General features: G+C 47.8%; 1 protein-coding gene across 1 annotated transcript; it reads left to right on the top strand.

Moving 5' to 3' along the window:
* The first annotated feature begins 356 nt into the window (after window positions 1–356).
* On the top strand, window positions 357–11,662 carry LOC133273728 (transmembrane protein 178B-like). Its single transcript, XM_061462206.1, has 4 exons — window positions 357–921; window positions 7,207–7,320; window positions 8,527–8,664; window positions 10,016–11,662. Exons 1-4 carry the CDS (start codon window positions 540–542, stop codon window positions 10,258–10,260), a joined length of 879 nt encoding a protein of 292 aa, XP_061318190.1. The 5' UTR covers window positions 357–539; the 3' UTR covers window positions 10,261–11,662.
* Window positions 11,663–11,896: the final 234 nt, after the last annotated feature.

Below are 11,896 nucleotides of genomic sequence, written 5' to 3'. Positions count from 1 at the left end.
CCTGCTTCTTATTGCATAAACTCGATTGCCATTTTTCAGCTCTTCAGGCCTTGTTTTCCATTAACTGGTAATGAAGGGCTGAGGAGAAGTACTAACCCAACCGCTGCCGCCAGTGTGTTTGTATTTCAGCTATGCTTTAAGAACGGCTCGATCCCGTGGGGCCAGTGCTGCCAGGACACGGCAGCTCCGGCCTCGGAGGGCCGAGTCCCGGGCAAGAGGAGGCCGCCGGCACGGTCGGGCCCCGTTCGCACGGGCTCCACACGGGCCGCGCCGTTGCTGCCCGTTAGCGCGGCCGCTGCCCCGAGCGCAGGCCATGAGGGACCTCGTGCCGCGGAGCAACGCGGGGGCTACGGCGAGGAGCGGCTCCGGGACCCCTCTGAGCCGGCGTCTGGAGCGCCCTGGGGGCTGCACCCGTGCGGTACCGAGCTCGGACCGGCTCCCGCTGGCCCCGTTTCCCTTCCGGGGGCGGCGCCGCAGGCGGAGGCCCCCAGCCGGGCTGCAGGGGAAGCGCCCGCCCCTGCCGCCCCCGGCGCGGTAAGATGGCGGCTGCGGCTCAGGCGCTGAGCGGCTCCGGGCTGCTGCTGGCCGCCGCTGCCCTCGCCCTCCTGGCCGTGGCCATCGGCACCGACTCCTGGTACGAGACGGACGCGCGGCGGCACCGTGAGCGCTGCCGCGGCTTCGGCCACAAGCGCAGCGACCCGCCCGGCTCCATGTCGGCGCCCAGCTCGCACCTGCCGCTCCGCGCCCGGCCCCCGCGGGCCCTGCTGCCCGGCCGGCCCCCGGCCCCTGGCCCGGCAGCCGCCGCCGCCGCCGCTCTGGACTCGCACTGCGGCCGCCGCTTCAACTCCACCGTGTCGGGGCTCTGGAGGCGCTGCCATCGCGCGGGCTACGAGCCGGACAGCGAGGAGCTCATCCGGAAAGGTGACGGGGAGCGGGGGCGAGGGCGGCTCCGGCCCTGCCGCTGTCCGTGGTGCTGAGGCCGCCGCCGGAGCCCGGGTCTGCGGGTGCGGCCGCTCTGCCACGGCTGCGGTTGCTCGGGACGGCGCGGGTGCAGCCCCGGGTGTCTCCGGCTGGGCTTGTCGTGAGGGAGGGCGGCGAGCGTGGCCCCGGCCCCATCCCGGGTCTCGTACGCGTCCCTTTCTGCTTTAAATGCTGCAGTGCTGGGTGGGACCGTGTCCTCAGAGAGCCCTTTCTGTGGGCCGAGTGAGGGCTCGGTGGGCACCTTCCTACCCCTGACACCTTCGTGTTACTGAGCACTGAGAGTTTTGGATATAAACAAGTATTGTTTATGGCTCTGTGATGCCTGCAGCTGGGGGAAAGGGACCTGTTGTTCCTTTCTAGCATGGGGGAGTGCTCCTTGCTGCAGTGGATTGCCAAGCCTTCACTGTGACAGGTGTCCCTCAGGGCTTCTGGGGTGACAGGACAGAAAGCTGTAGATCTTCTGTTGTGGCACATGGTTCAAAGACAAGCAGTTCAGGAAGTATTAATAAAATTGCTAGGCTGGATGGTATAAATGATGTAGTGGCCTGACCCATTAAGGCAAAACAAGCAATGTCTAAAGTATGGTTAATGATAAGTAACAGGACTTATTGTTCCAGCAGGTACATATTAGGACAGGGAGAGTAGGAGTTGGGAGAAGTGCTTCCACTGAGGCACAAAATGGAAATGCTATCTTAAGAAAGTGGGAGCAGTTCTTCGGTGTGGCTTCCAACTGTGACGCCAGTCCTGCACAGCAGAGGATGGATAGACTGGCACTGTGAAGCTCAGCTCATCTTTGTCCGTTCTTTCCAGCACGCAGCAGTGACTCTTGTAGCAACTCTAGTGCTGTGTGATTAGCTTCTTTCTCTATTTAATCTCCTAGGATCCATTTTATGTGCTTTCATTTCCGTGTTGGTCTCATTTCACTAAACGGCAGCTCATTAATTTCTTTCTATTAATTGTGCCTGTCATGTAAAATATTTATCTTTTGGTTTTTTTTGCTTCACATCAAGCTAAATGCCTTCAGCTCCCATTTAGATTAGCAAAGACGGGGGAAAGGGTTAGGAAGAATACTAGTTTGGTCCTCAGTACTTATGTTTTTAAGGTATTTTCCCATTTAAGGTAATGGTTAGACAGAGACACTAGAGCCTGCATTGTGCATGCACAAGGACATTACAGGGTGGTGAATGATCTTCCTCAGGGTCTGATGTGTAAAACTCCATGGGTTCTAAATCTAAAAGGTTCTCCTACTTTCTTTCTCATTACAGCTGTCCTCATAAAAGACCTTGCCTTTCCCTACAAGCCTTGCTTCCCTCATTTTCTTTGCCTGTTGGGTCTGCAGTTGTTACTGTAAAGATTTATGTGTCATCTTATAGAAGGAAATTATTAATAATAGTTCTTGTGGAGTCAGATCTTTAAATAGATACGACTCTCTTCTTATCCCTTCCCCTGACCTGCTTTACTAGCAGCCTTGCCTTGCTCCTGCTGCGTGTCTCTTTTCTCTGACAGCTGTGATTAAGCAGCCTTTTCCCTCTGACACTCAGGTGCGGCTCTGCCTGAGTTGTTCTCTCAGGCACAATACTAGGGCTGGGGCTTCCAAAAGGAAAAAAAATGGGTGTTTTTTCCCCTGTGTGAGCTGAAGATCACTATGTGCACCTCTGAAAGGCCTACTTTCTCCTCCATTTGCGCTAAGTTTTCAGCCAGCATTTTGGCGATGTGTGAAGCCTTCTTATATTCCTAATATTCCTTAAACTGCAGATTTTCATAGGGTTTTAGTGACAGAGGAGTAAATTTTTTGGTGACAGGCCTGTGGTAATTTTGGCTTGGGTTTATATTTATATTCTCCTTTTTTTCTAGTACCTCTGGAATAAGGCTTCTTTCCTTTCTGGGTCTCTCATGAATTCTGAATACATGACTAATAAATACCCTTATCCATTTAGATAATGCCATGGATTTCTGTCCTAAGCTGCTGTTAATACAAAGCAGCTCTGCCTAAACTTTTATACCTGAGCCTTTTAGCTGATGACACATATACATGCATACATTTCTGTGGTTTTTAAATGTAAAATATTTTCACTTCATCTATTTAAAAGAAAAAAGCAGGAGTCAAAAAATGTGGTGCAAAACTGGGAGGTGGGAAATGGTGAAATGTAAGAGGCAACGATGTGTGGGATTTTTCTTAAAATGCAAAATCACTATTTTGGAGCTGTGAAAAAAATAGAGAGTTTCATTTTAAAAATACAATTAAGAAAGCAAAAGAAGAGAAAATGTACAAACCAAATGGGGGAAATGGAAATTAGCAAGCAGCAAAAGATAGCAGCCAAAGAACTGAAACACTGCTGGGGAAACTTAAGAGGATCTGTGTGTGTGAAGGGAGGGACTGTGAGTGTAAGAACTTGAGCAGTATGCATCATCTTATAGAGCCTGTGCTATGTGGGTTACACACTGGATAACTGATGAGGCAACAAAAACCTTTTGCATGGAGAATTCTTAAGCATCGAGGTCCTGCAGGAATTTGTTATGTGCTGTTTAGTGATCTTCTCTATTAATATGAAGAAAGTGTTGCTTACAAAATGGTGACAGTAGAAAATGATTCATGGGGAAAGATCCATTCTAGTAGGCTGGTTTGGATCGCTTGGTGGGCTTGGTGCTTTGGATAGCTTGAACTGTATGCATTTTAACACCAGCAAATGGAAGGAATTAACAAAGAAAATGTTCAACGCTGTTATTAAGCTGGGGCTTTCACTGCTTTTCAAGCTTGCTCTGAAAACACTGCGGTGAGAATGGTACGTCTCACATTTACTGAGCAGAAGTGACTGCTTAGTACCATGATGTAGCTGAGGAAGTGAGAACCACTGGATGCTTAAGCAGAGGAACACATTGGTTTGTGGCAGTAGTGAGGCCTTTGGGAGAAAACTGCTCAGTCCTGGTGCCTGTCCTTCCCATCCTTTCCAACTGGTGGTCAATTGGAAGAGTTACAGGAGTGACTGTTAGGTCTGTAGAGCATGTATTGTAGTGGCATATTTAATAAACTCAATCTGTTAGGTAGTGGCCATTAGTAAGTGTGATCTGTAAGTAAATATGATCTGTAAGAGTTATCATGGTGTTTTAAAGGAAGGTTGATTCAGTAGCCATTGGGTGACGATGTGGACAGAGTGGTCCCATAGCTGGGATGCTCTCCACAGTCCTGGGCAGAAATGGTAGGGGTAGGCCAGGGAGCTTCAGTGGCCACTTGGTCCTGGGGCATGAGGGGAGGGAGGGCCAGACCTCATGGCAGCTCAGTGTTAACTGCACATGGCTGCTCCCTGGCCTTGAGAGCCAGACTGCTCTAAGATAGGACTGGGCCAGGTAGAAGGATTGAAAATGAGAACCCCTCCATTTCCTCCTCATGACACTGGCACATAGGAAGTGTAGAGAAGAGAACCTGCATGTTTCAAAGTCGGAGAGAGACAAAAGCTAAGCTGAAAGTTAGGGAGTGCTGAAGCCAGGATTACAAATGGAATATGTCACAGCAGGCCTGGATCTGGGTCTCCAGGTGTCTGGCAGCTCAGGGACAATGGGCCTGTGTTCTGCCTGCATCTAGCTAGCATCCTCTGATCTTTCCCAGCCTTTGTGTTCAGTCAGAAGGCAGCACTTGTCCAGATGTAGTGTCCCAAGAGTTGTAAGGGGGTACAGAAGGGGAACATCTCTGCCTTGCAGTCCTGAGGGGGGAGAAAAGCCCACGTTGAGTACAAAGTGTGAGAAAACAATGATGGCTGTGGGAGGGCACAGGGATGTGGCTCAGCCGTGACAGTGTCAATGTGACACTGACGGGTGCAGTTCATCGCTGCTTATGTTTATTTTTTAATCAAGAAGATTGCACACGCAGTACATCTGCATAGTGTTCTTCTAATGCCGTAAGAAATGCCAGGATCAGGCTGCCTGGATAACCTTTTCTTTGTACATGTGCTTAATGGACGTTAATGACTTGAGCACCTGCCCCCTTCTGTTCTGTATTCTGATCGTACTGGTGTGCCAAAAAAGACAATGCTCTGTTACTTGTTGTTCACCACAGGACTCCATCCTATTCGAGCCCTTGCCTGAAGGCCGTGTTCTTAATTTTGGCAGGCTTTCTTACGGTGCTTCTCATGTGTGTCCTAAACAAAGCAAAATGACTTTGCTAGTGGGGTTCTGAAGTGGAGGGCAGGATGCTGTCCCCATTTTATCGGCTGTGATTTAAGGTATGCAAGGGCTTAGGGCAAAGGACTTACAGGAGCACCTTTATCTTTGACTATCATTTTGAGACTGGGGGGTTGGGTTTGGTTTTTTCTCCTTTTTTCTTGAGTACTTGGAGAACAAAGTGTTGTATCACTCTAAGTGCAGCCCCTGGAGAGCCTGACTATATTTGTGTGCAGGATTAGAGATTCACTGAGAATATTGGAGAAAAGAACTGCAGGTGCAAAATCTGGCCATGGCTGCCTGGGTGCATGCTATGATTTTCTGGTAGGAAAGTGGATAGGGATTGAGCTGAGCCATCACCTTCACTTTTTCCCCCCATCCCTGCCTACCTATTTCAGGTAATTAGCACTTGGAATTCCGGGCAAGAAAGGATTAGGAGTGAAGTTTTTAAACCAGAGGCAGAATGAATTGATATTTGAAAACTTCAAAATAACCAGATTTGCATAAGAAGGTGGAGAAGCTTTCCTTTTAGTCTACAGGTAAACTCTGGTAATAACACAGAGCAAAGATTTTTGTCAGTGCTGTTTTAACTGTGGAGTCCATTGCTTTGATCATAAGGGATGTACTTCTCTAGTCTTTGAATTTTACTTTAATGAGCTGTAAAAGTAATAATCCTTGCTCTTATATAAATTACTTCTTCATACGTAGTGTTTTATAATCAGACTATGTGTGTGGATCTTCCTTTTCATGAATCCAGTGCACTGTAATCCAAGACCTCATGTCACTAGTTTGTACCATATATGTTTCTCAACAACACATGTAAATCATGTCAACATTGAAACTGAAGTCGGTCAACACTTACAGGTGAGATGTAATTAGATACTGTGATGTGCTGTACATGGCCTAAGTTCTTCATGCAGATGTGTACAGAGCTTTTGCATGTCAGCTGGCATTCTCTGTGGTCTTCCTGGTCCATTTGCTCAGGCAGGACTACAGACTTGTTGTGAAATCACAAAGAGGGAGCATTGCTCCAGGGCATGAGGGTGAAGGGCAGCAACTCTGTGTGTCACCAGGTCAGTACAATCCCAGTGAAGAGAGTAGAATAACAATTCCCACTGGTGTGGGAGCAGCACAGAGCTCGTTTTCTCTCCTGTGGTTTCTAGTGTCTTTTGTAAAGCTTATCATTGAGGCTGCAGCTCCCTGTCAGTGGTTGCTCAGCAGCTTCCTTAGCTCACTGGCCAACTGATTGTGAGTGGTTCTTCTGCCCCAGCATTCAAATAGTGGTACTGATCCTACAGCCATTGTTTAAGGGGAACTTTCTGTACTATTTAGCTCTTTCTTTCACCTTTTTTGCTGTTCTCTGCCATCCCACCACCCATGTTTATTCTTCCCCTGGCCCTGGCTTTATTTTGAACAGGGAGGGAAAGGTGCCTCCTCTCCTTCCACCCCCTGGTATCTGCTCTGTTATCAGTTATTTTTTAAACGAAAAATCCCTTTCAAGAAGAGCATGGATGTAAGTTCACCTTTCCATCTGGGTACACTTCTCTTTAAGCTGTGGAAATGGAAGTGCAAACAAGCTTACTTGGGTACTACTGTTCATCAAAAGTAAAGCAAACAGCCACTGACTACTGGAGTGAATTCAGACTTTTCTCCCATAAAGCTCACCTCCTAGCATCTACTCAAAATTTTCAAAGTTATTCAACTGTCTTCTTACAGACAAAGCAGTGCTGTTTGTTAGTACTAAGCCACGTTCTTGTCTCCTCAGCCATCCCAAAGACATTGTACCAGTTACTTTAGGAAGCTTCTGGAGCCGTTTTTAGTGACTGTTACTGTTTACCCTTAACTGTTCCTTCCTGGAGCCTGCCTGGGTCAGCACCTTGCTCCCTCTTTTCAGCAAGGCTTCATCCCCTTCTAATCCCCAAGGCTTTTGATGTAAATAGCTCTCTTTTTTGACTTACATTTGCTCTGCTACTGAGCTAAGGCTGTGTGAGCGGTGCTGGGCAGCCAGCGCGGCAGCAAGTGCAAGGCACGGCGGTTTCATGCTGTTTCACACCCATGTCTCTCTTACAGGAGTTATTCAGCGCTGCACTGCTGTGAAGTACCACTACACCTCCAGCTCTCTGCCTCGCAATTTACCCATCAACATCACTAACACCATCCGGCAGGATGAGTGGCACGCACTCCGTAAGTAACCTACAGGAGTGTTTGCCTTACTTAATGCCGTAATGCAGTGCCAAGTGTGGGCTCTCACTCAGCCATCACTGGGCGCTAAGCATAAATACCTATTTGTTAGTGAGGAAGGGCAAGCAGCTGACAGTGTAATTTGGGGCAGGAGATCTGGAGGGGCTTAAGTGGTGAATTCAGGAATACAGGCATGTATTTAGTGTGTTGCACAATGTAATCATCTGGGAACAGGCAATTCCTAGCCAGCTTACAGCAAAGGTAATCACCAAACCGTCTGTATGTATCGGGTTTTTCTGTGTGCACACCAGTGCCCTGGTGCAGTTCCCTGGCAACAAGCTCTTGCAGCCAACATTTCAGTTTGTCTTTGCAACCTCCTGTTACCAGCTCCTGGCCCACAAACTGCCTCATCCCCAAGTCCTTCCCACACAGATGACTGACCTGTAGCCTGTCACTGAGAATGATTTAATCAGTTTTTTCTGCTCCTGTTTCTCTCTCTGTTTGTTTTCTGGTCTGTTGCCTCCCATAATTCTGCCTAGACCCTGCCATGTGAGCCTCAGTGCTGAGGAAATCCAGCTGGAGGCTGAACTAGGAGACAAGAACAGCACTTTTAGTATGGATGACAAAGTGCTGTTCGTATCAGTGGTGCCCAAGGTTTATTTTAGCGCTTGTTACTGGAGTTGTTCCCATCATACTGTATTGATCTCCTGTCTGCTGCTGTCCTCCCACTAGTCCTCTTTTCTGTTCAAAGTATCTGACTTCCATGCACTTTCCTTTAGTTCTCTTCAGCATCCCCTCACTTCTTTTCTATTTTCTGCTGACACTCAGTCAACAAACTCCATCCCAAAGTAACACACCACATGAAAAGCCAAAGCCCCCGCAGTACTAACAAACAAACAGTTACAAATTGTTGCCCAATGCATGATGTTCCCCTTCTGTCCCATCTCGGCGAGTATGTAAGCCAGTATTCCTCTTGATCAGGACAGGAATGCCCTCTAGCTGTAAAGTGCCCAGGAGAAGGGAGTCAGGTTGGGTGGATTCCATGAGTTTCAATGTAATGGGCACACTATCTATCTCAAAGAAGCTACAGGAGAAGAAGTCCGTAAGTGAAGTAAAAATGTTAGAAGCAGCAAACCTAAATCTCTCCCTTGGCTGTCTTGTCTGGCTGCTACCATCTTCATGTCTTCTTTCTTGCTTTTCTTTCCTCAGATCTGCGGAGGATGACAGCGGGCTTCATTGGCATGGCAGTGTCCATCATCCTGTTTGGGTGGATCATTGGTGTGCTGGGCTGCTGCAAACAGCAGGAGCTCATGCAGTATGTGGCTGGGCTGCTCTTCCTAATGGGAGGTGAGAGCCTTTCGCTTCTACTCCTGAAGTCCCCACAGTCAGTATCGTTGGCTGGGGAGGTGCTCTTAAAAGTAAAGTCAGCCCACAGCAAACACAAGAAGCAGTTCTATAGTGCAGCACCCCATCAGCACAGTGCAGTTACCACTGGCCAGGACCCGTGCTTGCAAGGATATTTGCATGCCTCTGAGTAAACCCCCACTGTATGCATACATGCCTTCTGCTCTGGAGAGGTGATGTGTGGCCACAGGGACACAATGAGCATAGTCCTCTTGCTTGATCTGTGCTGTGTGGAGCCTGCGGCTCCTGTCAGACAGCTCAGTTTTCCTTCGGGAATCTTAACAAACAAACAAACAAACCAATCAATGTAGAGTGCCTTTGTGCTGCTCAGAGATGCTTGCAATAACAGTGAAGTCCAAACCCAGCCAAGCCTGGAGAGCACTGACCCAGGGTTAAGGACATGAGCTCAGTGCTTGCCAAGGGTGCTGGGGAGCTGCACAGAAAACCACCCTGCTGACACAGCATGATGCTAGAAAGGCTGGAAGCTAGGCTTGTGCTGTCCTTGCTCATCTTATGTGCTGCTGAACTGCAGGTTCCTTTGGGAACATTTTCATTTCTCTATAGCAGAACAGTGAGAGAGGAAAGTAGCATAAGTGGAACAAGTAGACTGGGGCCCCATCGAGTGCTCTGCACTTACGGTGATGGGCACCATACGCATAAGTACTGCTATCAGCAGTAAGAGCTATTATTAATATTTAGACAGAGATCCAGAGCTGGAGGGAATAAAATGATCACCTCAGCCTTGAGCCTGGTGTATATTAGAGGTACTGGAGAGCCTTGTGTTATATTTCTTTAGCTTTTTTTGCTCCTTTATGCTCAGCATGCTTAAGGAATATGTAGCAGGTGACAAAAGCCTGTGCACTGTCTTTGGAGCAAGCCTGGATGTTCCAAGTAGAAACCAAGCACAGCTGCACTTTGCAGCCCTGGGCTTCAGCTATTCATCTTCCATAGGAGAGACTGCCCAAGTCCTGTCTGAAACCTGATGACATTAATCATTGGACATAAAGTCTCAGGAGACTCAAAACATGATGAACAACACATGACTTGAGTTTGAAAAAGCAACAGAGGGAGCTAAGGCAATACTGGTTATGTGTGAAGTACAGGCCTACATATTTTGCATCCAGCACCGCCACCCCACCTTGTAAGAAGAGTGACTGGTAGGACTACCAAAAAAAAACCTGGGTAATTCTTGATTTTGAAAACTCATGACTTTGAAAACACCTAGGGGGAAAAAAAACCAGTATTATTAACCTGTCTGAGGGCAGCGTAGAACCCTCTTGCTTTTCTCCTGCAGGTACATGCTGTATCATCTCACTCTGCACATGCGTAGCTGGGATCAATTTTGAGTTATCTCGCTATCCTCGTTACGTCTATGGGCTGCCAGAGGACATCAGTCATGGCTATGGCTGGTCCATGTTCTGTGCCTGGGGGGGCCTGGGCCTCACCCTGCTGGCTGGGTTCCTCTGCACATTGGCCCCATCCCTCAACACTTCGCGGGCGTCCGTACAAAAACCCAGACAAGAAAATGGGGCTGTGTGACCTCGGCAGGAGCGAGGAGAGACTCTGGGAAGCGCAGCCTGGGCAGAGCTGTGGGTTAACACCAGGAAGAGGTAGAATGTCAGCGTGTGGAGAGCAGTGCCATAGCTGTGGAAACACCAGCCTGTGGGATGCTGCTACAGCCTCTAGGCGCGGAGACAGACATTGCAAGTAACTCCAGGTTTGAATTATTGGTGATTTGCTCATTGATGGTTTAAGGGGGACAGTTCTTTTGATTTTTCTTCTGTTTACAAGGGATTAAGTCCAAGGCTGTGTCTTTTTTTGTGCCGTTTTTTTGAACTGTACCTCCATGGTCCTGTTATTGTCCAGTTGTAAGGGATGTTTACGCACCAACTCTATTGCTGCAGGTCTGTGTAATTCAGACCCAAATTAGGGCAAGGAGCTATGTGAAGTTGGCTTGAACACTTTTGCAACAGGCGTGTCTAGTGTTGGCTCAGGCCATCATTTTCCAAAACAACCTTGATCTAAGCCGAGGTTTAGGCCAAAGAATTAGCCCATTCTTAGTATTAATTAATTTATATCAGAAATCTGTTCTATTCCATGCTGTGGTATCAGCTATTTACTCACTTCTAAGGCCGTTTCCAAAAGGAGCCAGCTGTAACTGAGCAGCAAAAGAACTCCACTGGCTTTAGGAAAGGAGGGGAAAGTTATCCTCAGCTTCTTACACAGGTAAGGTTACTCACTTGGCTAACTACCATACCCTCATTTTAACAGGGAGATGTATGCAACGTGCAGCTTAAATTATTCCACTAGAGGAGAGGGTGTACTTCAGAAAGTATGTCATAGTTTGAGCTGCTGGGATTAAACTTCAGCCCCAACTAATTTGTGGGTGCAACTCCTGTTCTGTGAAAGATGAGTAATTCCCCCTGAGCTCAAACAGCAGTACTGCTAAAGCAGCAGATATACACAACCCCCTCTCTCATACTAACATCCAAAGGAACCACAGTGTATTTTCCTCAGGAATGTGTGGCTTCTGCTTACTTCACCACTTGCCCTTTCTAATGTCAGATGCCCTCTGAGCACAGCGCATCCAGAACATGCACATGCTGCAGGAACAAGCTCCCTCTCCAAAACGAGCAGTGAAGAATCAGTGCAAGTACTAGGGCTAACTCAGGAACATCAGCCAAAGTACTCTGGGGTGCATTTGTCTTTCATTCATCTATTCTTTCTTCCCTCACATCCCCGTCCCTCTCCCAAGTGTCCAAAAACTGCACAGGTAAAGATGAGATGGCCAGCATTTGGAGATGTTTACATTGTATTTAAAATACAATACAGTGGCATGTAAGATACTTAATGCTAAAGTCAGTGTATTTATGAAAAGTGTAATTTTTAAATGGAAGTTGTAATTCGCAACTGGTATTAAAAGTACTGAAAGACTTGTTCAGTGGATGAAACCTTCAGTTCTTTCTGACTAATTACCAACTGATTCACCAGAGATCTCACATCAGCGATGGTGTTAAAGCTTCCAGAGTTGAGGTGAAATGACAAAGTTAAAACATGAATCATAGTCACTTCTCCCTTGCAAAATGGGTGTTCAGAAGTTTCAAAGACTAACAAAGCTGTACAGTCTGTTCACTCACAACAGGCAAAACCAAGGCTGCCGTCTGAGCTGCTGTTC

Source organism: Pezoporus flaviventris, unplaced genomic scaffold (genome assembly GCF_033815535.1).
Source record: "Pezoporus flaviventris isolate CSIRO_AGI_PZ_B2104156 unplaced genomic scaffold, CSIRO_AGI_Pfla_v1 ptg000035l, whole genome shotgun sequence".
NCBI classification, from domain to species: Eukaryota; Metazoa; Chordata; class Aves; order Psittaciformes; family Psittacidae; genus Pezoporus; species Pezoporus flaviventris.
The sequence above is the reverse complement of the archived record's forward strand: the minus strand, read 5'-3'. Positions and strand labels throughout refer to the sequence as shown.

Excerpts from the sequence above, each read along its gene's own strand:
- LOC133273728 (XM_061462206.1), top strand. The coding sequence starts at position 540 with ATGGCGGCTGCGGCTCAGGCGCTGAGCGGCTCCGGGCTGCTGCTGGCC. Across the intron at positions 922-7,206 it reads CGAGGAGCTCATCCGGAAAG|GAGTTATTCAGCGCTGCACT; the intron begins GTGACGGGGAGC and ends TCTCTCTTACAG. Across the intron at positions 8,665-10,015 it reads GCTGCTCTTCCTAATGGGAG|GTACATGCTGTATCATCTCA; the intron begins GTGAGAGCCTTT and ends TTTCTCCTGCAG.